The sequence below is a fragment of the Leptodactylus fuscus genome, chromosome 9 (assembly GCF_031893055.1).
Source record: "Leptodactylus fuscus isolate aLepFus1 chromosome 9, aLepFus1.hap2, whole genome shotgun sequence".
Taxonomy (NCBI): Eukaryota; Metazoa; Chordata; class Amphibia; order Anura; family Leptodactylidae; genus Leptodactylus; species Leptodactylus fuscus.
In genome coordinates, this window is record NC_134273.1 from 33,353,523 (window position 1) to 33,379,372 (window position 25,850).

The window sequence follows — 25,850 nt, forward strand, 5'->3', positions numbered from 1 at the left end:
GAGAAAGCCAAGAATGCTATGTCATGCCCACTTGTGAAGAATTCTTGGCATTTGGTCAGATGTGTGTGCAGGCGCACTATTGTGTGTCTTAAATATTTCAGATTTATTCACATATTGATCTACTGAATGATATACAAGAATGAAATACTGACCTCAAGGCTAATATCGCACAGTTATTGTACAGGTACATTTTTGGAGAAATATTACAAATGCTAGACGGTAATATCAGCAGGCCACAGATCTAATGATCTAAACTTACAGCATCGTAGATCTATATATTACTGTTCGTTCAGGTCATGAGACCTGTAGCCAGATCAGGTTTGCATCCATGTTATGCCCACGTAAAACTGGTCTAAGTGTAAAGAAGTATCAGAATCAAGAAAATATCTTGACAGCAGTTTTTTTTCCCTTACAGTTAAGTTAGATGGCTTTATTGTAGCATTGTTACTAGCCTTAGCTCTGCTGGCAGGATGCTATTTGATCCTGGTCACCTATTCAAACCTACAGTTGTTTCTGTATTCTGTATTTCCACTTCCTTTTGACTATGATCCAGCTTGGTTCCTAAACCACTCACCTTGTGATCACCCTTGCAGCACCTGACGGTCCCCGAGCGTCCTCTTCTAGCCTCTTATTGCCTCCCGGCTGATGTTATATATCTTAAGGTATCACCTGAGATCGCCTGTGATTAGGACTCAACAGCCTCTTGGGATACATGGCGTCAGCCTGGAGGCAATAAGAGGCTAGAAGAGGACACTGGGGGACCATCGGATGCTGCAAGGGAGTCCAGGAGAGGTGAGGAAAGCCAAAGGAGACTTAAAAGATGATGCTGAGGGACCACCAACTACCACGAGGGAGCCCAGGAGAGGAGAGGCAAGGTGAGTATAACTGCTTATTATGTTGCCTCCCTTCCCGTGGGCCTCCACTTATTATACTCAGGGGTCTGAAGAGACCCTAGAGTATAATAAAGGGACCTCCTTTTAGTGCTGAACAAGTTAAAGGGATCCTATCGTACAAACTTTTTTTTCTGAGTAACATGTCAGAATAGCCTTAACAAAGGCTATTCTTCTCCTACTCTTTGTTGTCTTCTCTGCGCCACCGTTCCGTAGCAATCCCGTTTTTTAACGGTATGCAAATGAGTTCTCTCACGGCACTCAAACAGCACTGGGGCGTCCCCAATGCTGCAAGAGAACTCTCTCCAGTGCCGCCTCCATCAGCAACGTCCTTTTCTTCCTCTTCTTCCGGCGCAGGTTTCAGAGTTCTAGGCCTCGGGCAGAACAGACTGCGCATGCCCACAGGTCACGAGAAAATGGCCGAATACAATACTGTGTAAGCGGCCATTTTCTTGTGGCCTGTGGACATGCGCAGTCTGCTCTGCCCGAGGCCTAGAAGTCTGAAACCTGTGCCAGAAGAAGAGGATGAAGAGGACGTTGCTGACGAAGATGGAGACGGCACTGGAGAGAGTTCTCTGGCAGCATTGGGGACGCCCGCCCCCAGTGCTGCGAGACAACTCATTTGCATACCGTTAAAAACCGCGATTCCTACGGAACGGCGGTGCGGAGGAGACAATGAAAGATAGTAGAAGAATAGCCTCTCTTAAGGCTATTCCGACATGTTACTCAGAAAAAAATGTGTTTGAAAGATAGGATTCCTTTAAGCCCGAAACAGACGAATGATTCTCATGAATATTCATTGAAATGGATCTCGCCAGGTTCAACTATTTCTAGTAATAAGTGTCGATATTACAGCAACCCCTTTAAGGTTGGAAAATCAATGCATCAATCTGATTTTAAGACCAGAATTTCTTTGCCATACCGTTCCTTGAAAGGCTTTGCTGACATTCCTTCAAATTTTAATTTAAGGGTGCTTTGTAGATGTCTCTCATCCAGTATACCATTTCACAGTGATGCAAAATACATGTTAAAATTCACACTAACTGCTACTATGCTATACTTTAGGGATTATGTTAAAACAGCCAGGAGGAATGCCAGCCGTATAGCCTAGAATTATGTCTTTGAAATCAACAGGCGGAGCAGGTCATCAAAAGGCCTATTGGAATATTGCAAGCAAGCAAATATGTTTACTGACACTGCAGTCATCATAAATAGGAATTATGTCTTGTCTTTGGTATGTTCCACTGGTGCCCAAACACCCAAAGACCATACCGTGTGGCACGCAAGCCTCTATCCCTCCAACACATAAAATGTGGAATTTGTTCCTGAAATTAGACAATCTTATGCCCTCAGAAGCAATTTGTACATTGGCATTTACAGGGATTGGTTTGCTTGTAAATACAGAGTCACGTTATACCGATTGTACTTTCGTAGCCTTACTGCTGCTGCAGTCTGCAATTTTCTTACAACTATTTATAGACTCGAATGCCAAAAATAACTTTTATGTGCCAAGCTGAAATAATGATGGATATTTTTGGAAAATGATTATGTAGAGTTTATTTTATTTCTTTTTCTAGGATGTAGAAGACGTAGAAGAAGAAGATCAATGGTTAAGAGCAAGAGTCAAATAGATGCTGATCAGATCTTGTATTGGCTTTACGTTTGGTGTAGGCACCAGGAACACTATATCTACAATGGAAGCATCTGACGTGAAGAAGTATTTATTATTATTATTATTATTATTAATTTATATAGCACCATTAATTCCATGGTGCTTTACATTTGGGGGTTACATACAGTACACAAAATATACAGGTAGATATAATACTAACAGTGACCGACTGGCACGGTGGGGTAGAGGGCCCTGCCCGCAACGGCTTACAATCTATGAGGGAAGGGGGGTAGAGACAGAAGGTGAGGGGGAGATTGTACAGATGGCAGTGCGGCGATAGTGTTATTGGAGGTTGTAGGCCTTCCTGAATAGGTGAGTCTTCAGGGCCTTCTTGAAGCCTGTGATTGTGGGGGTCAGTCTTATGTGTCTTCTTAAGGAGTTCCAGGTGTGTGAGGATTGGATGAGAGCAGAGCGGAGTAGGAGGTCATTGGAGGATCTGAGGTTACGTGTGGGCAGGTAGTGGGAGATTAGGTTGGAGATATATGGAGGGGACAGGTTGTGGATGGCTTTGTATGTTAACGTTAATAGCTTGAACTCAATTCGCTGGGCTATGGGTAGCCAGTGGAGGGACTGGCAGAGGGGAGCAGCCGATGAAGATCAGGGGGAGAGGTGAATTAAGTGAACAGCGCAGTTTAGGGTGGACTGGAGGGAGACGAGGGTGTTAGCTGGGAGTCCAAGGAGAAGGGTGTTGCAGTAATCTAGGCGGGAGATTATAAGGGCCTGGGCGAGCGTCTTAGTAGTTTTAGGGGTGAGGAAGGAGTGTATTGTAGGAGTTGTTGAGGGTTTGAACGTGTGACTTGAAGGATAGGTCGGGGTCCAGTGTTACCCCAAGGCATCGGGCCCATGGGACAGGGGTAAGTGTGGTTCCATTGACTTTGATAGATGGGTCGCGTGGAGGGGCCATATGGGGTGGAGCAAAGATGATGAACTCCATTTTCTCCATATTGAGTTTGAGAAAGCGGGAGTAGAGGAAGAAGTACAAAAACGCTTTGCCCAGCCAAGGAACTGAGGTCAAGTATAAATGTGTATGGATGTTCATGCTGCTGTTCACTGCTGGAGCCAGTCACTGGTGTCAGTGGTACATTGCCAGTAGCTGCCAAGTGCAATGTGTATGGAAGTCCTGGCACATGTTGGTGGAAGAAAACATTGGACAGATGGATTTCAGCATGCCTGTCCTCTCTGTATTGAAAATAAATTCCGAGTGTGCATGTGTATGGAAGAAGGAAGGGGGTATGAGAATTAGGAGTCTTCTAAATGTTGGTTCAGCTGACAATTATCTAACATGTATGGCCAATTTTAGATGGTGGTGTCCAAGGGGTTAAATAACTGAGCTTATCCCCTCACATCACCTTTATTAATATTCATGAATATTTGTCACTCCACATGTGATTTTCCCAGTGTAACGATTCTTTAATAAATCAGAGTCTATAGACCTGGAGAGACGTCCATGGGCAGGTTCGTTCCAGCTCCCTCTGACATGTTTGTAAAGTCTAGAGCATTATCTTCAATAATCTATATAGGGACTGCTCGCTCTTCCTGTCTGAGGTCGAGTCAAATCCAGGTCAGGTTTATAGGAAGTCAAAGCATTGTTGTCTTGCTTGACGGGATCAAATTGACTAAAACATAATGTCAAGGTAGAAAGATGTAAATGTGATGCTTTGTTACTCTGCAGGTATTCTACTCTGCAAACATTTCATCTACCAAGAACGGCTTCACATATTTACATGATAAACACAGGGACAAAAAATTGCGAAAAAACATTAAGCCTGGGACCCACTTGGAGAAAATACTGCCGCATTTTACAGTCCCTGCAAAGTAGATGGGATACTAGTAAATCCCATCCACATATTGCAGACAAAAACGCGCAGCAGACATGCTGCGATTTCCAAAACCGTTGCGATTTTTGGAAATAACAGCATGTCAATTGCATCTACGGAAACATCGGCAGTTTCCCTATAGGTATAATTGAAGCAGGAAACCGCTGCAGACTTTCTGTGAAAAACACAACGCGTTTCTGCTGTAGTAAATCCCGCGGCGCTTTTTGCTATGGCTGCTATGTGGGTGGTAGAACCTGGTGGCAAGTGTTCAGTTTCCGGACAGCGCCACCACAGGTAAAATAAAGCATTGCACAATTCCCATTGAAAGTGGACTGTGTATGTTATACATTGACATTTTGAATCCTCCAGAGCAAAAGACAGAAGTCCCTGAAATAGTATTGAAAATGGGTCTTCTAGGTCAGGCAACCTCTTTATGTAGCATGTCAGAACATGGAGCTGGGACCCCCATCAATTTTTAAGCAATGGGTTCATGACACTTAGTAATCTTAGCGAACTGTTGCCAGGTTTATACTGCAAGGTGAGACCCTCATTCCAGTGTTGGGTCGCTTACCTATGCAGATGCTTTAGATTTTATGAAATCTGAGTTTATTAGCTGCAGGGAAACCTATGTGAGGGGTCCTCAACCAATCTCCTGGGTGACATCATCTGCTTTGGGGGACCACGGATGCCCAATCACATGTGGTCACAGTGGTCCCAAACACAGGCTTCAGCAGTCCCCTGGGGCACTTGATGTCACTCATAAGGCCAGAAGAAGTCAGGAGAGGATCACGATGGATGCTTCAATGATGCCCCAGAAACATGAGGCAAAGTGAGTATACATCTTTACTATGTTTCTGCACCTCCTCTGGGTCCCCACTCATTATACACTGGGGTCTTTGTCCTTTTTCTTCTTCTCTTTCTCCTTTTTCTCTTTCTTCTTCTTTGGTTTATTGACGGGCGCTTGGGACAGCTTGGCGAGCTGCTCATGTAAGGCCTTGAGCTACTGCTGCTACCTACTGCTCGGACAGCCGCGTGGCATCATAAGGATTTGTAAATGACAAACCCCCAAAGGTTTGGTTTGGGTCAACCTGAAATGGTTGTAACATTTGACCTAAATCTAGTTTTTTTTCCAAACCGGTTTGCACATTTATACTAGTGACCCCCTCCTTGAATCTGCGACTCTGTCGCTACTTTATGCTGCCCTCAGATAGGGCATAATAAGCTTCATGACCGATGTTCAAGTGTTGGGATGAAAATCTCCAAGCAGTGTTTAAAATATTTGCCCTTAAGGGCCCATTCACACGGAGTAACGTGCCGCGTGACCTGGCACGTATACGCCGCGTGAGATTTTGCGGGCCGTATACACTCCCATTGATTTCAATGGGAGCGTAGATCATAAATGCCGCGTTATTTTGCGGCCGTGATTTTGCAGCCACGATCCATGCTCCCATTGAAATCAATGGGAGTGTATACGGCCCACAAGATCTCACATGGCATATACGTGCCAGGTCACGCGACACGTTACTCCGTGTGAATGGGCCCTTAGTGGAAAAAAGCGGATTCTTTGTTTTGGTATCCAAGAAGGTCTCAGCACACTTAGCCTCAAGTGATCAAGCCCTTTACAGCGACACCACTGGTGAAATAAAGTATTGCATGGTGACCATTCATAACACTGTAATGTGTGGATATGGCGGGTCCTCCAGGGCAAGAGAGATACCACTTTTATTTTTCTCTGCTCTGGTGAATTCTTCATAAGGTACATGAACATATTTTTTTTTTATAAACCCTTTAAAGATATGCTAGACTGAAACAAAACAGGACAAGCTTTATCAAGTTTTGTCACATTAAATCCGACCACCGACAATTTACAGAGAGTATAAAGCCTCAAGAGGAAGTGATATAACATGCTTGTAGCCTATGAATACTATCACCTGCCGCGACTCTTTCATGGTTATAGCACATCGGAATGAGTATATTTATCAACAGCCCCCATTGCATAAGTCAATGAACTGTGCTATAATATAAACTTGTGTTTTTTTGTTATTTGGAGGTAATTCTACACATCCGCTGCCATTCAGACCTATAAAGGAAGGTTCTTTTATAGAGGATTAGTTAGATTTGTTTTCGATTCTCCTGGTACGAACAACACAATGATGGATACTGGGTAGAAAATAAGCTGAGTAAACTGTTTCAGCTCTCCCTATTGTCTGATTGGAAGGGTTGTGGGTACGATTACTGCCAAGCCATTCAGCAAGAAACTGAGCCAGGCTAGAAACATGTTGGCCAATGTCCAGTGGCATCTTGATGATCACTGGATAAGTAAGGACCATTGATGTCGCTCAGTTCAGTGGTCTGGTTGCTAGTCTTCATTCCATGTTTATTTTGCGAAAGGAATATACAAACCAAGGCTTTAAAGGGGTGGTTAGTATTGGACAACCCCTTTGTATTAGAAGGGTCTCCCAAAAATATGATGATCCAAAAAGGTTCTGTTTCATTGACCCACAGTGATTAGCTGAGGATCTGTAAAGGAGTTTTTAGCAAGTGTTCAGTTTTCCTGCAGTGCCTCTGCAGGGCAAAGTAAGCATTACATGATGCCCATTGATAATATGTCCTCCAGAGAGAGTAACACTCCCTGAAGCTGATCCTGAATGATAGACTCCCTTCTATTGAAAGGAGTCTGTCACCAGATTTGCAGCATATCAACCCAGCCTTGCAGATAGATAAGTTAGGGTCACCTGAATCAAACACTTTTCCCCTTGTGAATTTTACTATCAAATATTACTGATTTTGTCAATATGTAAATGAGCTATATGGAGCAATGATGGTTTTGCTGCCGACCTCTTTTGAGCAATGACAACCCCCTCTTTCTCCCAAGAGCCCATTTACATATTGGCTATAACAACGATATCTGGCAACAGATATAGCAACAGAGGCAACAAGTCACAAGAAGGAAACACCATTTGATTCAGGTGACCCTAACCTATCTATCTGCAGGGCTGGGTTGACATGCTGGACTCTGATGACAGACTCCCTTTAACTTCTACTGACTTTTAATGCTGAAAAACAGTATAATAAGGTTTTTTTTTTAATATAACAATATGTCTTCCATATATTTGTGTTTTCTCTCTCTTCTGAACCTCTCAGTCATGCACATTATTTTTATTCCCCCCTTTCTCTTTTACAGCATGTTCAATCTGTCTGTTGCAGATGAGAATGTTAAATCTATGGGGTTTTTTTTGTTTTGATTTTTCTTCCTTTTTTTTTGTTGTGTGTGGGGGGGGGGAGGCACATCCATGTTAATTTACAAATATGTCTCATTGAATAAAAATAATTTCTGTATTTTTGCCTCTTTAGACTTGGCCCTCTAGATTTTCATTCTTTTGTATGCATGGGTCAAATATATTATGTCATAAACACCATTCTGTCATACAAGACATATAATGTCACAATTTTATTTGAAGCTTTTTAAATTCTTTGCCGCCTTCGACAATTTCCCAAAAATGGTGCTTGTCGAGGGCGTGCAGGGGCTTAGTCTAGCATTAATAATCCAAATATGTATAGAATTTATGAAAAAATAAAAGTTTGAGAGTTGAGAAAGTTTGATCTAGAGCGTACTCACAAACTTTCCCTTTCCTGAAGCGCCAGTGATTCTGGATTATAACAGAGCATATAGCTGTTTTCAGACATTTTACCTCCAGATATCCGCAATAATGATCGTTCCAATAAAGCTGATACCTACATAATAAAGGAAGGCATATAACTCTAACCCAAGTATCTCTTGGTACCCATTATTGACTAAATACGAGTTGCCAACTTTTGCTTCTCCTTATCACTCCATTTCGGTCGAAGACACTAACTGGTAATTCTTTTTTTACTGTATGTACTAAATATAGCACAGGAATGGACTATTTCAGGCAGTTCCTGCCTATAATTACATGGTGCGATGCATGTGTCAAACAGTATATTGATTTTCATTGTCTTGGCCGTGATCTGCCGATTTATCTTACCTTTGATCAAGCGGATATGACTAAGACTTGAGCTGTACTTACACATTTCTTGTTATTTATCAAAGGATTTTACCAGAAGTTCAAATACTGGTTGGAAATATTCAGGTAGCAGAGTTCAAGCTTGTATAAAGGTCATGTACTTGTGATAGAGTGTCTGCACCCTATGGGAGCCGCAAAACAAGGACCTAAAGGGATTGTAAACCCCATAGATCATAACTACAAAAATCACTAGTGACCATATCGTACGTTCTCTCTGTTATTAAGTAGATAACAACTTTGTGAAATGTCTTTGCATTTTACTGTTGACTCATAATTTCTATTTCCATGTTCAGGTGCAGAAGTGGTTCTGGTCTTCCTTAGGATGGGAGCCAAAGCCATGGGAGCCATGACCTGAACGCGACCAAAAACTGGCTTCTTTCATTCGCTCAAGAAAAAGTATCTGAAAATTTTAACATTATGTTCAAAGTGGGTGTCCCTTCTTTTCTTGGCCTACATGAAAGATCCGTATGTCGTGTCATAAGTTGGAGATACCCTTTAAATCTCAAGACCTGGAGAATTTTGAGGACTGGAATAATGATTTAGAATTTTTTTTCTGTTTGCATTCCAGACAGTTATTATTTGTACACTAATTATCATAAATTACTGAAAAAACTTATTGTATGGGTTGTTACAGCCGCGAGAATGTCATATATGTATATTTTTGTTAATTTTTGTCCAATTTTGTCTTGGTACTTACAAAATAAAATGTATTTATTGTAAAAAAAAAAATGCTTTCTGTGGAGTCGTATCGAAAAAAATTTTCTTTAATTTTTTAAAACTTGATAGAATTTTTAGCCTTATAGGGGATTTTTAATTTTCATATATCTTTCAAAAGTAGGATAGGTCATCAATTGGAGATCTGTTGGAATCAAACACCTGGGACCCCCATGCATCAGCGGGTGGAAGTTTCAGCTGCACTACCAGAGCATTGTTTCCCCTTCTCAGGCCATGTGACGTCACGTTCATTGGTCACATGGTCTGTTCGCAGCTCATTCAAGTGAATGGGCTGAACTGCAATACCAAGCACAGCTGGTGTACAAATGTATGGCCCCTCTTTTTGGTAGGTACTGATGAGGCTGAATCAACTGATCAGCCGGACCATTCCCAATTTTTAATTGATGATCTTTCCGATGGATAGGTCATCCATTATCCAGCCTGGAAAACCCCTTTAACTATAATGTACTGGCACATGTCTATATGTCTGTGTACTGTTAATTGGATGGGCACAGGTCTCTACCCAGGCCATCATTTGGAGTAATGCTCGACCTGATGCGGCAACTACCTGCCACTCAAGATGAACGTTCCTGACAAGATGAGCCATCTCATATCCCCAGGTGGTTAAAGTGGTTGTCTGGTTTAGAAAATCCATTTTCATATACTCCATTAGATAATTCTGACTTAAAAGAGAGAGGTCCTCAGTTCCGGATCCTCATTTCTTACATATCAAAGCAAATCCAGTTGCGCGTTGGCAGGTACGTAACACCTGCAAGGTTGACCTGTATGTGCAGTTGTATGGCAGATCTTCCCTCAAGGCTTCAAAAGAAGAAATAGTCTGAACCTTAATTATCCCGCACAAGGACAATGGAGACTCGAGACAAGTTCTTACCTTTACATTCCTCCCATAATAACCTGTAATTATCAGCGTTTATAGGGTGATAAGGGACTACAGAGCACTTACTTCTTAGACCTGCAGCCAAAATTTGTCAGCACTTGTTTGGGGGACTTTAAATGGTTAAATTTCCACCCAATGATATCTTATATTCCAGCACAGTTACATCATTGCCTATAATGTATTTATTCCATTAAAGAACCTTTCTCTTTAAAACAAAGTGACCTGCTGAAAATATGTGGAGGAAGAGCCTTGAAGAGTCTCAATAGGGCCTAGTCTGTCGGGATCTGGCGTGAGAATCACTGCAAAGTAGCAGCCGAACCGTAGACCTGTGTGTGGACAGCACTGTTTAAGGGCAAGAACCCCATTGTGGTTTACAGATTTACGATTTACTGATATGAGCTACTTTGTGTACTTTTTTCTCATAGAGCTTTGCCAGAAGATAAGTCTTCATATACAACATTAATGATAGCCAGAACCCCCATACCCCGCTGCAAGAAAATGAAGGAGCCTTGGAGTGTCAGGGCCTAGTTTAGGGGGGCAGTTGTCATTGGAAAGTCAACGGAGATTGAGAGACAGATAGTCCTGTAGAGTAACATAGTCAACGGGAGGAATATTTGTGAAGTAACAGGAGAGGAAACTGAGGTTACATCAAAGGGAGTCACCAGAACCCAGCAGATCAACCCCTATATAGGTGAGGGGCACCTGAATCAAATTGTGCTTTCCCCTTGTGAATCCTGCGATATCACTTTTTTTTTTCCCGTCAATATTAGCACTATGGAGCAATGAGTGTGTTGCTCCAAAGAGGTAAGTGACAATGCCCTCATTGCTCCAAAGATCTCCAAGAATTTCAATATTGGCAGAATGGAGGCATGGATTCCAAGGATTCCAAGGATCTATCATAAGGTGCATGTTACTAAATGTGTGACATCCTCTGCAGCTCTAAGACAGAAATTCAATTCCTCGTTATTATTTGCAGCAGTTTCTGCTGGCCCTCCAGGTTACCCCCCACCCACTTTTCTTGCCATCTCTCAAAAGTTTTAACAAGTGAGAAAAGTCATAGGGGTTATGCCATGAAACATATTGAACCTCTACCCATAGGGCACTCAGCTATAGAAGTGAATGGGAGTGTCTGTCTATGTCCACCAGCGACTTCAGCTGCATTCACCCCCCCATCCATAGCACCGGTGGAGGTCTCTCCTCCAAAGATCACGAATTTATCTTCTATCTTAGCCCCTTTAATAATATCCCTTACAGTTGTCTTGAACCTAATTTAGTCTGCCATTGACCTGTTTACAAGGAAACCACTTCATTAATACACCATCCTATAAGGGGGTCAGGTCTAGGTCCTAGAGATGAGGTAGAGGATTCCGCCAGCCTAAATACAAAAAAACCCAGCATAGATATGTTGATAAATCCCCCCCCCATTGTGTCCATTAAATTACGGTACTCTATTAATTTTGCTTTTCTGCTTTTATTGCAGTAGAAAACCTCCAAACCTTGAAGGAAGTGTGAACAGAGCCATAGTCAGCTTGTTGTGACTCATATAGAACAAACGCTGAATTATCAATATAACAACTACCTATGGCAGTCATAACATGCTGTATAAGGGGTTAATGGATTGTCGTAAAAATGTAGGAACGTACATAGACAACTTCGACTATAAAATGTACCAGAGATAAGGACAGCCAATAGGGTTGTGTTTCCTGTCTCTCTTTTGCAACTCAAAATCTTCTGTCTAAATAATACTACCAAACAGCCACAAAACTCACACACCCCATTTCCTAATATATGACCAAGTTATCTTATTGGTAACATTATAGAAAGTATCCGGTATGTATTAGCACCTGGACCCGCAACGGAAAGAGTTACTTCTGTGGCCGCAATTGTATCTGGATTAATGAACAACTTTTATTGCTGCTTATATCCAGGACTTGCCATTGTTTCAGGACTTGTACCACCTGCTATTTTCCACAAGAGGGCGCACTAAATGAACACTAAAATTGTTCTAAAATCCATGTTCTACTGTACTTTGCCACAAGTGACTATTCAGTTTTCTGGTTTATTTCTGCCTATATGCTGTGTTCACAATAATTCCGATTTTTCTACAAATGAATGGATCATGTACAATCCATAACACAAGGGGTCCCGAATACAATGCTAATGCAGTGCGTTGGGGCATACCATAGTATCGAAATAGGAGCCATAGTAAATAAACTTTTTATATGAAGACCACGTGAAAAATTTGTGGCAAGCGTTGGATGCTATATATGAGTCCAGAAATGCAATCCTATGTGTGACCATACAATCTACTATACATTCACATTGTGCACTTTAGAATGGCCAAAATGCACATGTTTACGCGCATGAGACCTAAAAGAGATATAGCAGAGCTGAATTTGTCTTTTCTGATCTGGCCATCATGAGAGATGACAACCTCAGTGTTGTCGTCAAACCTCAGCTCTGCTACATCTGTGCTTAGGATATTTTAATGTTCTCTGATGAGAATTTCTATGTATTTGATATGGTCACTGGTAGTTTGTGCAATTGTACCATCAAGACAGCAGGATCCAAGTAAAAAGCAGCTTCCAAATAACCGCCACTGACCCATGTTCTATATCAGTCTCTGATATACAGAATATTACACAACTGGAAATATATGGGAAACCACCAATAGCTAAAATTAGCCAGGGTGCACATACCTCCAATGAGGATGGACACAGGTCTGTACCAAACAGGCCAAAATATATACAAATGTGGCAACACCATCTGATGATTTTGCAACGGAGGTCTTCTTTAAAGAGAACCTTTCCTCACTCCACTAACTCAAGTGCTTAGCATTTGTTGATAGATGATGACCCCACTGTTCTTGAGCAACAGAGGCAGGTAGTTTTGGTGACTGGCGTGCTATATAAGCTATATATAAGCAAGATATAAGCTCTGTAATGTCAGGTGGGCGGTGTCAGGCAGGGGGTCCAATCAGAGGTAGCCAGGGTCAGAGCTCAGAGTCACACCCCCTGTCTGCTCCTGCCTGTCAATGTCACAACAGCATATCAGGCACCAAAACTCACCGCACTGTTTGCTTAGGAATGGTGAGAGAAAAAACTCCAATTGTGCTGGAATCAGTGGAGCAGGAGCTATTAATTGATGTAAAGGACTTGTCGGGGGTCGTAAAATGTTCTTTTTAAGGATCCAATATGATATAAATATGTATAAGTACATCATATTTTGCAATAGATGTTGTTGCAACATTTGTGTTCTTTGTGCAGGAAGCTATATACTGTCAGGAAGCTATATACTGTCAGCAGTAATTCATGACATTTCCTGGAAGTGATGAAAGGTCGTAAGACCTCTGGGCACTAAGTCACTAAGTACTGGGAACTGCACATTAAAGGGGTATCCCAATAAAAAGACTTGTTACCCACTGGACAGGGAAAGCTGCTAATTTTATGTGATATGAAGAACTGGGACCTCCATCGATCAGGAGAATCAGGACCCCAAATCTCTTTTATTGAATGGAGTAGTGTTTGCACCTGCACAGTGCAGCTTCATACAATTGGAGATTGCTGAGCATTGTACTTGGCTATTCTTTGTTAGTCCCATAGAGATGAATAGAGAAGCAGCTTGCATGCTCGTGCACTGCTCCACCCACACAGTGGGATTCCCTATACTCGTGATAGGTGGTCAGACCTCCACCGATCTGCCCAGTGGATAGAGGATAGATAACGTTATTATCAGGATACCTGTTTTTGAAATGGCATTATTTCTGCTGCTGATTTTTTTCTGAAATGTGTGGATTAGCCAGAATCCCATACACCTCGCAGGTACTATAATACACAGTGTTTCTTGCCACGGCATATGCAGAACGTGGGGCCCTGGACTAACAGGGTTTTCCTGGACTTTTTAATTCATGACCTATCCTCAGGTCTATATGACATCATGTTCATCACTCACACAGCCTGATCACAGCTCAGTCCCATTCAAGTGAGTAGACTGAGCTGTAGTACTAAGTGCAGGCACTGCACAAATGTATGGCTCTGTGTTTGGTAAGCAATGAAGAGGCTGCAGTGTTCCCACAATCGCTGCTGCCTCTTCAAACAGCTGTTCGACCTGTTTCATCAATTAGTCCCCGAAACCCCCCTTTAATCCAAGATTAAGTGACTCACTCATAAGGGATTGTAGCTCAGTTCCAATCCAAATAAATGGGAGCTGAGTTGCAATAACGCACTTCCATAGCACAGTGTTTGGTAGTGTCTGCCTCTGGCTCCAAACATAGTAAAACAGCTGATCATTGGTGGTGCCAGGTGTCAGATCCCCATCATTCACATACGAGTGACCTATCCTGACAACCCCTTTAACTGCGACTTCATATTGGTGGTAGCATTGTGTAAATCGGATTTAAAGGAATTTTTTGCCTTGGAAAAACAGTTTTTCTAAGGCAGCTCCACGATGGTGAGATGCTCACAGACATCTGCAGACCGGACCCCCGGACGTCGGCAGTGCCCGCAGTGTAATATGATGGCGCCAAATAATTAAAGGGTAATCCTTTTATAGAAGTCCTCTGCTTTGGAAAATTGTTGCATTTTGGAAGGTTCCCTCTACAATAAGCCACAACATGTATCCCTGCTGGGCCCCCAGGATCAGCTGCACAAGGGCCCAGTATGTCAGGGGGGCCTATCACCCTACCAGCAGATTCTACTGTCTTACAAATGGATGGAAAACACCCTAGCTAATGATCTTCATGGCTAATAATTGCTTGTGGATAGTAAGAGAGACATAAGGGACTGCTGTATGCTGAGATATTTTATAAGAAGGGGCCCATAGCTGTTCTTTACAGGGGTCCTTAGCTGTGGAGTCCAGTGGGCGGTCCTTCTCACTGACTGACAGTGATCTCTGAATGTACACGTATACAAGGAAGGCTGCCGGTCACTGGGTCGGACTGGGTTCCTAAACTAGAATGAGAAGGAATTGAAAGGGAACTTTTCCGGGTGATTTGGGCCACTAAACCAGTGACAGGTCCTTATGTACTGGGGGGTTTAGTGCCCCTAAATGCTCTGTTATAATACAATAAAAGGCTGCATTACAAATAAAGAAGCTTTATACTCACGTATTGGCTGTATTCCTTATGCCAGTATGGTTTATTAGTAAAACCAGAGGCGTACACTCAGCTTCTATGCGCATGCGCTGGTCCTCAGGCACATGTGCAGTGAAGTTGAGGTCTACATCTCCAGCTTCACTGAAGAACAGCGTGCCAAAGATGAGTCCAATGAGAGATATCTCCAGGTGGGCATATTTTTAATATTGCTTTATAAAGGAACGATTTGGGTCATTTAACCCCCTGGTGGATCTGTGGGTGGTTTACTGTTCTAAAGAGCCCTAATAGGTTCCCTTGAAATTAATCTGGACAGTGGGGGGATCAAAGGTCCAAAACAGGGAAGCCGCGCTCCCTGGTTAAACAGGCAAGACACAATCCAAAGGTTTCCAAGAGAACCTTTTTTTATTGAAGTATTAGGGTGCATTCACACTGAGTAAACGCTAGCTTATTTTGTAGAGTAAAATTACACTTGTAAATTTTGCTATCCCATTGACTTCAATGATATTTTTTTACAAGTGTAAAAATACGCCTGTAAAAAATACGCCTGTAAAAATACGCCTGTAAAATGTCATTGAAGTCAATGGGATAGCAAAATTTACAAGTGTAATTTTACTTTACAAAATAAGCTAGCGTTTACTCAGTGTGAATGCACCCTTACAGTTGTAAGGTACGACGTGTTTCGGGCTGCTAACAAGCCCTTTATCAAGTGCAAGATACCAGATCCAGATGGGCCATATGCATGAAATCGAAATGAATCTGGATCTGTTCCTCCTGCTCTACACCCTACTCTTCAGTATGACAGGTTCCTGTTCATTCTCTTCTATGAAGTTAGTATATATATGTATATTTAGTATACATTTATATTTCTACTTGTTGTGTGACAACAAACAAAACAACCGCTACAGTCTCTACAGGGGTTGTCACCCAGATCTCCCATAATCCCATAAAATTGCCAATTTTCATAGTTAAAATGCAATATCGGGATTAAAACATCAAACGTTAAAGGGATTTTCCTGGCTAAATGATTGATGACCTATGATTAGGATGAGGATCAGAAAGGATCTTATACCAGGCTCCGACTGATCTGCAGGTGAATGGTGCATTCTCTCAAGTACTTACCAATCACTGCGCCATACTGTGTACAGTGGCTGTGCTTGGTATTGCAGCTCAGCCTAGTCACTTGAATGGGACTGAGCTGCAATCAAGCAATGTGACCCATGAAGATTAAGTCACATGTCTTGTGAAGTGGAGCTGCTGATTTTCAGGACTATCTTTGCTGCGGTGATGGCCATATCAGTTAATATTCAGCTTTGCCAGGAGCAGATAGAATAAAATACTGCAAATTAAAGCTTTTAACCACATGATAGAAGATGACGACACAAGATCTTTACTTTTTTCTCCTTACACTAACATTCAATCCTACTCCTTTGTTCTGGTGAACATAAGTAAGTGCCCCCCTTCTCCAAGTTCACGTCTAGCCCTGTATAGAGTTGCCCCATCGCTCTGCACCTGAATGACTCCCCATGCCAGGACAGAAGGTTGGGGCTTATTCCTATGCTCTTTAAGTCAATCAATCAGAACTAAGTGAGGAGGGCATCTGTTTCAGACAACAATGGCCTATTTCTTTGTGGGTGCTGTCTAGCTTTTCTTTAATAAATTTTGATAAGATCTCAATAGATGAGGGTGGCGGGCATAGGCTCCCTCCTCATCTGCCGCCTTGTCACTGACTCACAAAGGAGGAGGAGGGGGAGGCGGTGGGCACTGTCAGAATATCCCAGGGCAACATAACATAACTTTAGGAAGGAAGCCGCAGAAAAATTACAAAAAAAAAAAAAAGTTTAAGTCAAAGGAGCAGAGGGAGGGTCAGTTGTATGAGTGGTAAACAGATATAACCAGCCCCCCCCGGCAGCATTGTCCATACTACAGTAGAGGAACACCAATATCTCCACACACCCAGCTGCATCCCTCCCTGACAGCTCCGCACCAGAGGAATGTGCACAATGAAACAGGATCCCAGTGTCCTCCTAGCTCCAGGTATTCCTCAGCCGCCGCAGTCTACCTGGTGACTAGCACATGAAGACAACCCTGGCTGAGGAAGCACCATGCTTCTTGCCCTTGCACAGGGACACAACTGCTGCAGAACTTCAGGCAACAGGTGAAAGTTCTGCAGAGTTATCTTCAACTTCTGATTTTTTTTCCTTTTTTTTTTTCTTTTTTTATCTCCACTCCAAATCCACACCCCAGAGAGTGAGAAGACAGTGCAAGGAGACATGTACTGGCTGATGGTGCAGCATTATCACTAGTGGGTGTACTGCACACTCCCATCACTACACACTCCAAGTGTGACCTGCATACAAATCCCCAGGACCCCCTGAGCAGAGGAGGCAGAGAAGAGGGGGGTGGGCAGCACTCACTGACTTATCCTGGCTCAGCTTCTCTTGGGATTTACCAACACTAAAAACTGCCTGATCACATCACAAAAGTGGGTTTGGTTTGCTGTGCTGTGTCTTTGATACTTTGACCTGGAGCTCCCCTGTCTGCTCCCACAGATCCCCCCAAACTGTCAGCACCGAGCACTGCTGGAGCCCCCTAAGCAAGGAATATGAACAAGAAGACGAGACGCTGGATCTTTCACATCTTTCTCAGTCTGGGGATTGTCTACATTAAGATAGGGTAAGTGACCCTGAGGACAGCAAGAGGTGACCAGTGCGGAGCAGAGGATGGCCAGTGACAGCCGAGGACAGCCATTCATTCATTCAGGAGGTTCATTCATGTAGTTTACAGGTGACTTTACTGAAGGATACCCCACATGGGACTCTACAGAACTCTACAGAACTACAACGCCCAGCATCTGTGAGGGCATGCTAGCAGTTGTAGTTCTGCAGCAGTGAAAGTGGAAAATATTGAAGATGTCGGCTTTATAGGATGTGTTTTTATCCCTCTTTGTCTATCTATCGCTTTCTAATTTTCTATCTATCTATCTATCTATCTATCTATCTTTCTATCTATCCATCTCATATCTATCTATCTATCTATCTATCTATCTATCATCTATCTATCTCATATTCATTATTCTCATATATGTCTATCTATCTATCTATCTATCTATCTATCTATCTATCTATCTATCCATCTCATATCCATCTATCTCATAACTATCTATCTATCTATCTACAACTCTATCTATCTATCTATCTATCTATCTATCTATCTATCTATCTATCTTTTATCTTCTTCTATTCATCTGTTTATCTAATGTTTCTATCTGTCTGTCTATTTGACTATGGTGAGTTAACCCTTTCCATATATCATATTAGGGCAGGTTAGCCAGGCGGCCCACCGCCCCATGTGTCCAGAGTAGGTCACAGTTCTGGAGGACAACCAATGTCCCTTAAATTAATGTAAAACCCCTGACACTAGCGGACAGTGCTATGGTTTGTTTTCACTGTAGTGTTTCTTCCGGGAAACCATCCACTTATAAAGAGGACCCTCTAGGGGTATCAGCTGATCGTGGGGGGGTTCCAAACAGATGTAAAGGAGACCCCATGATCAATGTGTCTAAGGGAACCCACCATAGACACAATGTATGAAGGTGATGAATTGATATTGCTGTAATTGTGTAACATAGTATCCTATATGATGAAGCTATAGAATATCCTATATGATGAAGCTACAGATATCTATAGAATATGCTATATGACAAACCTACGGATATCTATAGATGTGCCCAGGTGTGACCATTGTACCTATCGTAACAAAATGATTGTAATACTTTCAATTCTTGGGACAATTTTTTGCTACCCCTTTATTGTGCGTCTGACGTTTTTGGGTAATCTTTGGGTTTGTGTTATGACTCTATATCTTGATCATTTGGATTTTCATTGTATTGGATTGTATTGGTTGGCAAGGATGAAACTATAGGGGGTGCAGAGATGACAGCTGTGCCAGGGCCATGGTACCAAATAGGGCACAAAGTCCTCTCCACCAGTTTTTATTTGCCATATAGTATATGGGATCCTTGTTATAGTTGTTGCATATGGGCTGAGGAGCTCGGAGGTGTTCTTAGAAGAATCACATTTTTTTTTTCTGGGGAGGGGGGGGGGGGGGTTACATCTGGGGTGAGTCTAGCATAGGTTACATCATTCCTGTACACACCAAGGCAATGAATGGAAGTGTTTATCGGTCTATAATTGTTTCCTCCGGGTAGTAAATCATTGACCGCCCCGGTGCCACCTTCTGGGTTAATTAATGACATTAATGACATACCTAATAGATCAGAATGAATCTCATAGATCCATAGAGGAAAGTTTCCTCTGATTCACACCAAACATATCACAGCTCCCCAGCTCTCACTTTGTATCCCCCATAGTCATTCAGCAGGTGAAGGCAACTTATATGGGACGCCCTATATGTCAGGGATTCCTATTCCTGTCAAGAAATGCTGAGACTTGTAGTTGCATAATAACTGAAAAGCCACAGTCTACACTAAGGGTGCATGACAAGGACTTCACTTAAAGGGTTTTTCCAGACTTTATAATTGATGATTTATCCTTAGTAAAAGGTCATCAGTTAAAGGGGAGGTCCAGGATATAGACGGGACTGCGGTGGGAGACACCAGAGCACTGGGGACAGGTGTAGAGTACAGTATGTTTTTGGTTTTTTTTCATCTTCCTCGGTCTTCTCGTGGAAAAATGTATATGGTGGACAACCCCTTTAAGGACACAAAGCTGTTACAAGAGGCTTCACCATTGGGGTGAGTGCTGCCACCTCTTCAGTACTTACCTAGCACAGCACTGGGCTTGGTATGACAGCTCAGCCCATTCACATGGATGGTAATGAGCTGCCATTAGGCCATGTGTCCGGCAAATATGTCGTCACATGGCCAGTGAGCTCAGGGAGTGAAGCTGCCTCTTCTTCCAACTATTCCACAGGGGTCCCGGATGTCAGACCCCCACAAATATTCCACTGATCCTAAGAATAGGTCTTCATCTAAAAGTCCTGGAAGCCCCTTTAGCGGCTCTTAAAGGATAATTCCACTTTTAACAGAATTCCGCAGGTTGAGTCCATATAAATTGTGAATATATTTGGCCATAGAGTGTTTTATTGTCTTTGATTCTTTGTAGTTTTCACACTTCATATGTATACTGTAGCTGATGTCAGACATGACCGGACAGCTTAGTCCTCGCTGTGTTGCCTCTGTTTACATCTGCGTTGCAGCTTCCGGTTGTAACGGAAGTGACAATTCTGTGACCTATCACTTAAAGGACACCAGCAACTCCTGGAGGACCCTTTTGTCTTATAAGGAGGTCCTTTGAGCTCTGTCTTAGATGCACCCTGCATCATTTTTCTGTCAAGGGAACAGAATCTGTGACAGGGGCTTTTAGGGGAACCTCTGCTGCAGATGTGAACAGAGTCGAAATGTGAACAAGGCCTAAGCTTGTTGCTGCTTGCAGGAATGCGGAATGAGTTTAGAATTTAACTTGCAGCGTGAACAGAGAATAAAATATCATTTAAATTCTACGCCAAGTATGGAAATCGATATAGCATGTGTAGAAAGCGATAAAGCCGCCATACTCATGACGTTCTATTGAATGTCATATTATAGAGCTGTTTGTTGCATACAAACATTGCTTTACGGGGACACACTGTCTGCATGGAGGCTTTACTTGTGAACTCCCATAGTGCATGGTTAGGATCCATTCACATGGAGGAAAATGGTGAGTAACTTGGTGTGGAATTTCAGCGCTGAAAAAAAAGCCACCCATTGACTTCAATGGATTCCTTTTCCTAAAGGAATCCATTGAAGTCAACGGGAGGCTTTTTTTTCAGCGCTGAAATTCCACACTAAATTAACCATCATTTTCCTCCGTGTGAATGGACCCTAAAAGGGTTGATGATCTATTCCAATATCAACATTAGAGATGAGAAAACTGGTTTGGAACAAACGGGATTTGGCACAAATTTTGCAAAAGATTTGGGTTTGACCAAAGCCTTTTAGCGTTCATTATTCACAAATTTCTAGAGTATAATAAGTGGAGGCCCAATGTAATAAACTCTACTGCTCACTTCCCTAGGTTTCCTCGCAAAATCCATGCACTTCCTCAGGGTCCTCTTTTGTCATCTTCCAGCCTCTTCTTGTCTCCTGGGTGACATCTTGAGCCAATCACAGGTCTCAGCAGTCTCATGATGTCACCTAGGAGTCTGGAAGAGGCCAGAAGACAACCGAATAGGACCCAAAGGGAGCAGCTTACTCATTACATTTGACAGTGACTGCATTTGTGATATGGAAGAACAAAGTCTGGCAAATCCTCAGAAATGGTTTTGCTTTCCTGAATACAGCCTATTATTACTATGCACTTCCTTCTTACTTCTTTACTTGGATCTTTACACACTGGCTCCAATTTGTTATGGTGCATTTTTGGGATTTTGCACCCTTTTCTTTGTATCTGCCTAATTTATAATGGTATGTCATTTTTCTATTGCTTTTTCTCCTAATGCTGCAGCCTCTTCTAACAGCCGATCGGTCTATCCTAGGGATAGGTTATCAATTACTTCACCTGAAAAACCCTTTTTAGGCTGAGGTCCCACATTGCAGAGAAGCTGCTCTTTTTGCATATTTTAGGATAAATGCACACTGAGTTTTTGGGCGAGCGGAAAAAGGAATCCATTGAAGTCAATGAGGTTTTTTTTCTGTGCGGATTCTGACACGGATTCCATGTCTGAATCAACGCCTGAAAACTCTGTGTGCATTGACCCTTACTGCGGTTTTTTGAGCCAAAGTCATGAGTGGATTGAGCAATAGAGAGAAGTTTAAGCGCTTTATAGATATTTCTTATTACTTCTAAAAAAAAAACACAGGAAATACTGCAACAAAAAAACAGCTTTTCTGCAAAGTAGGCTCAGCCTAACTCATGCAAATAATGCCTGGACCTCCGCAGATCTACAGAATCAGCTCCACATTAGGTGCTGGCCTATGTTTGTGGGGTCCGGATCTTGCAGTCATAATATAGACGCTAACTTTTGTAAATGTGGATTTAACTCCAAAGACAGTTGTGTCGGTATTACATTGGAGGCACTTTATCATGATTGTGTTTTTTCAAAGTCACTTTTTGACAGTTTTTATAGTTTTTTTAATGATAAATTTATGAAACTGTCCCACCCTGGTTCATACTATAGTATAATATATTATTTTTGGTGCATTTTTATAAGTACAAAGAATAGAAATAGCAAATTAGGCATGTCCATTGAAAATCGCATAAGGATTCAGGTGAGCGTTGCAGCCTTTTTAGTACTTACCCAGCACAGCGCCGTACATTGCATAGTGGCTGTGCTTGGTATTGCAGCGCAGCCTATTCTTTGTGGTACTGAGCTGCGATCAGGCCATGTGACCAATAGACGTGGCCACTTCACATAGCTGATCTGCGGGGTTCCCGGTGTTGGAGAGCAATGGATCTTGTATTGATGACCTATCCTTAAGTTCAACACTGCTACATCTGTATTCTTGTTCACTAGATGTACGGAATTTAATTGTACGTTGGGCACTGACCTATAACTATATATATATACTGTATATACGGTATTACTTTGTAAATCTGCTATCTTTTAGTTAGTTATTGCAATGCCCAGACAGCACGGCCTCATCTCCGTACGTTTCAGCTCTGCTACATTACATCTATGTTTTATATAAAATGATACCAGATCCAGTACATCCCTATTGTGAACCGTCCAGGCGTCACAGCCAGGGAGCTCTCCATACTGCAGACCTTGCTCTACACCCGCACACTCTTTAATTTATGACTCAGGAAGTGTTTGTCACGTTTTGGCACGAGCCTCCGGCTTTTTATCTCTGTTATAATTATAGCAAAAAAAAAAGCAGAAAAAACACAACACACATAAACTGATAGGGAAAGGCGAGGTCCAAATGTCCACGAAACGTCCACACTCTTTCCTTTGAGCGTCATCGGTGTGATTACCAACAGCTACTTTTGGAAAGGGGAAAAGTGTTTAGTAACAAATTTGGAACATGGAAAATAAACTGTGAGCGGTAAATCTAGATGTTCCCCGGCCATGTGCACTTAATGGAACTCGTCATGGTTCCGGCATTCAGTGGGAGACAAAAGGGTAAAAAGTAGAGGCGTTCAGTGGAGCAAATTTATCATTGGGCACGGTGAGATTGGTAGCACAGACTCACCCACTGACCTTAGCATCTACTACATTACATTATCACCTATGTAAATGAGCCCCAAAATAGACATTTTACATATCACATTGCAGCCATAGCCCTTTATGAAGCTATAGTTTGTGTCACTGTACCCTTGCTTTTCTACGGGATTCTGTATATCACCATACAAGATGGCTTTGCTTTGGTCACAGCGTCTGCTGCGGCTGTGTATGAAGAATACAGTTTATGGAATAGAGTCATGTTTTACCCCCATTGTGAATATAGTGTTGGTGGACAAAGATGTGACCTCTACTCCATTAATTTCATAGGGAGAGTCAGAGATAGCTGAGTGCTGTGCTTTGACTACTGGGATAATACACACAGTGCAGTGATGTCACAGTACAGGGATATTATACACAGTGATGTCACAGTACAGAGATAATACACACAGTGATGTCACAGTACAGGAATAATACACACAGTGATGTCACAGTACAGGGATAATACACACAGTGATGTCACAGTACAGGGATAATACACACAGTGATGTCACAGTACAGGGATAATACACACAGTGATGTCACAGTACAGGGATAATACACACAGTGATGTCACGGTACAGGGATAATACACACAGTGATGTCACAGTACAGGGATATTATACACACAGTGATGTCACAGTACAGGGATAATACACACAGTGATGTCACAGTACAGGGATAATACACACAGTGATGTCACAGTACAAGGATAATACACTCAGTGATGTCACAGTACAGAGATAATACACACAGTGATGTCACAGTACAGGAATAATACACACAGTGATGTCACAGTACAGAGATAATACACACAGTGATGTCACAGTACAGGGATAATACACACAGTGATGTCACAGTACAGAGATAATACACACAGTGATGTCACAGCACAGGGATAATACACACAGTGATGTCACAGTACAGGAATAATACACACAGTGATGTCACAGTACAGGGATAATACACACAGTGATGTCACAGTACAGAGATAATACATACAGTGATGTCACAGTACAGAGATAATACACATAGTGATGTCACAGTACAGGGATAATACACAGTGGTGTCACAGTACAGGGATAATACACACAGTGATGTCACAGTACAGAGATAATACACACAGTGATGTCACAGTACAGAGATAATACACACAGTGATGTCACAGTACAGAGATAATACACACAGTGATGTCACAGTACAGGATAATACACACAGTGATGTCACAGTACAGAGATAATACACACAGTGATGTCACAGTGTAGGTATAAACACAGTGATGTCACAGTACAGATATAATGTAAACAGTGATGTCACACTACAGGAATAATACACACAGTGATGTCACAGTACAGGGATAATACACAGTGATGTCACAGTACAGGGATAATACACACAGTGATGTCACAGTACAGGGATAATAAACACAGTGATGTCACAGTACAGGGATAATACACACAGTGATGTCACAGTACAGGGATAATAAACACAGTGATGTCACAGTACAGGGATAATACACACAGTGATGTCACAGTACAGGGATAATACATACAGTGATGTCACAGTACAGGGATAATACACACAGTGATGTCACAGTACAGGGATAATACACACAGTGATGTCACAGTACAGGGATAATACACACAGTGATGTCACAGTACAGAGATAATACACACAGTGATGTCACAGTACAGGGATAATACACACAGTGATGTCACATTACAGGGATAATACACACAGTGATGTCACAGTACAGGGATAATACACACAGTGATGTCACAGTACAGGGATAATACACACAGTGATGTCACAGTACAGGGATAATACATACAGTGATGTCACAGTACAGGGATAATACACACAGTGATGTTACATTACAGGGATAATACACACAGTGATGTCACAGTACAGGGATAATACACACAGTGATGTCACAGTACAGGGATAATACATACAGTGATGTCACAGTACAGAGATAATACACACAGTGATGTCACAGTACAGGGATAATACACACAGTGATGTCACAGTACAGGGATAATACACACAGTGATGTCACAGCACAGGGATAATACACACAGTGATGTCACAGTACAGGGATAATACACACAGTGATGTCACAGCACAGGGATAATACACACAGTGATGTCACATTACAGGGATAATACACACAGTGATGTCACAGTACAGAGATAATACACACAGTGATATCACAGTACAGGGATAATACACACAGTGATGTCACAGTACAGGGATAATACACACAGTGATGTCACAGTACAGGGATAATATACACAGTGATGTCACAGTACAGAGATAATACACACAGTGATGTCACAGTACAGGGATAATATACACAGTGATGTCACAGTACAGGGATAATATACACAGTGATGTCACATATCATATTAAATAAATAAGTAAAAGGTTACCAAATTTAGTGACATCACAGCACAAGAACAACATATTTACACACAAACAGGTATAATATATAGATTATGTGATAATTCAGAGATAATACA

General features: G+C 42.1%; 1 protein-coding gene across 1 annotated transcript in view; it reads left to right on the top strand.

Moving 5' to 3' along the window:
* The first annotated feature begins 17,071 nt into the window (after positions 1 to 17,071).
* Positions 17,072 to 25,850, top strand: part of WNT7A (Wnt family member 7A) — a 50,506-nt gene continuing 41,727 nt past the window's right edge. Inside the window, exon 1 of the mRNA XM_075287612.1 lies at positions 17,072 to 17,802. Coding sequence (XP_075143713.1) covers positions 17,732 to 17,802 — 71 coding nt within the window. The 5' untranslated portion in view covers positions 17,072 to 17,731. The remainder of the gene's footprint in view (positions 17,803 to 25,850) is intronic.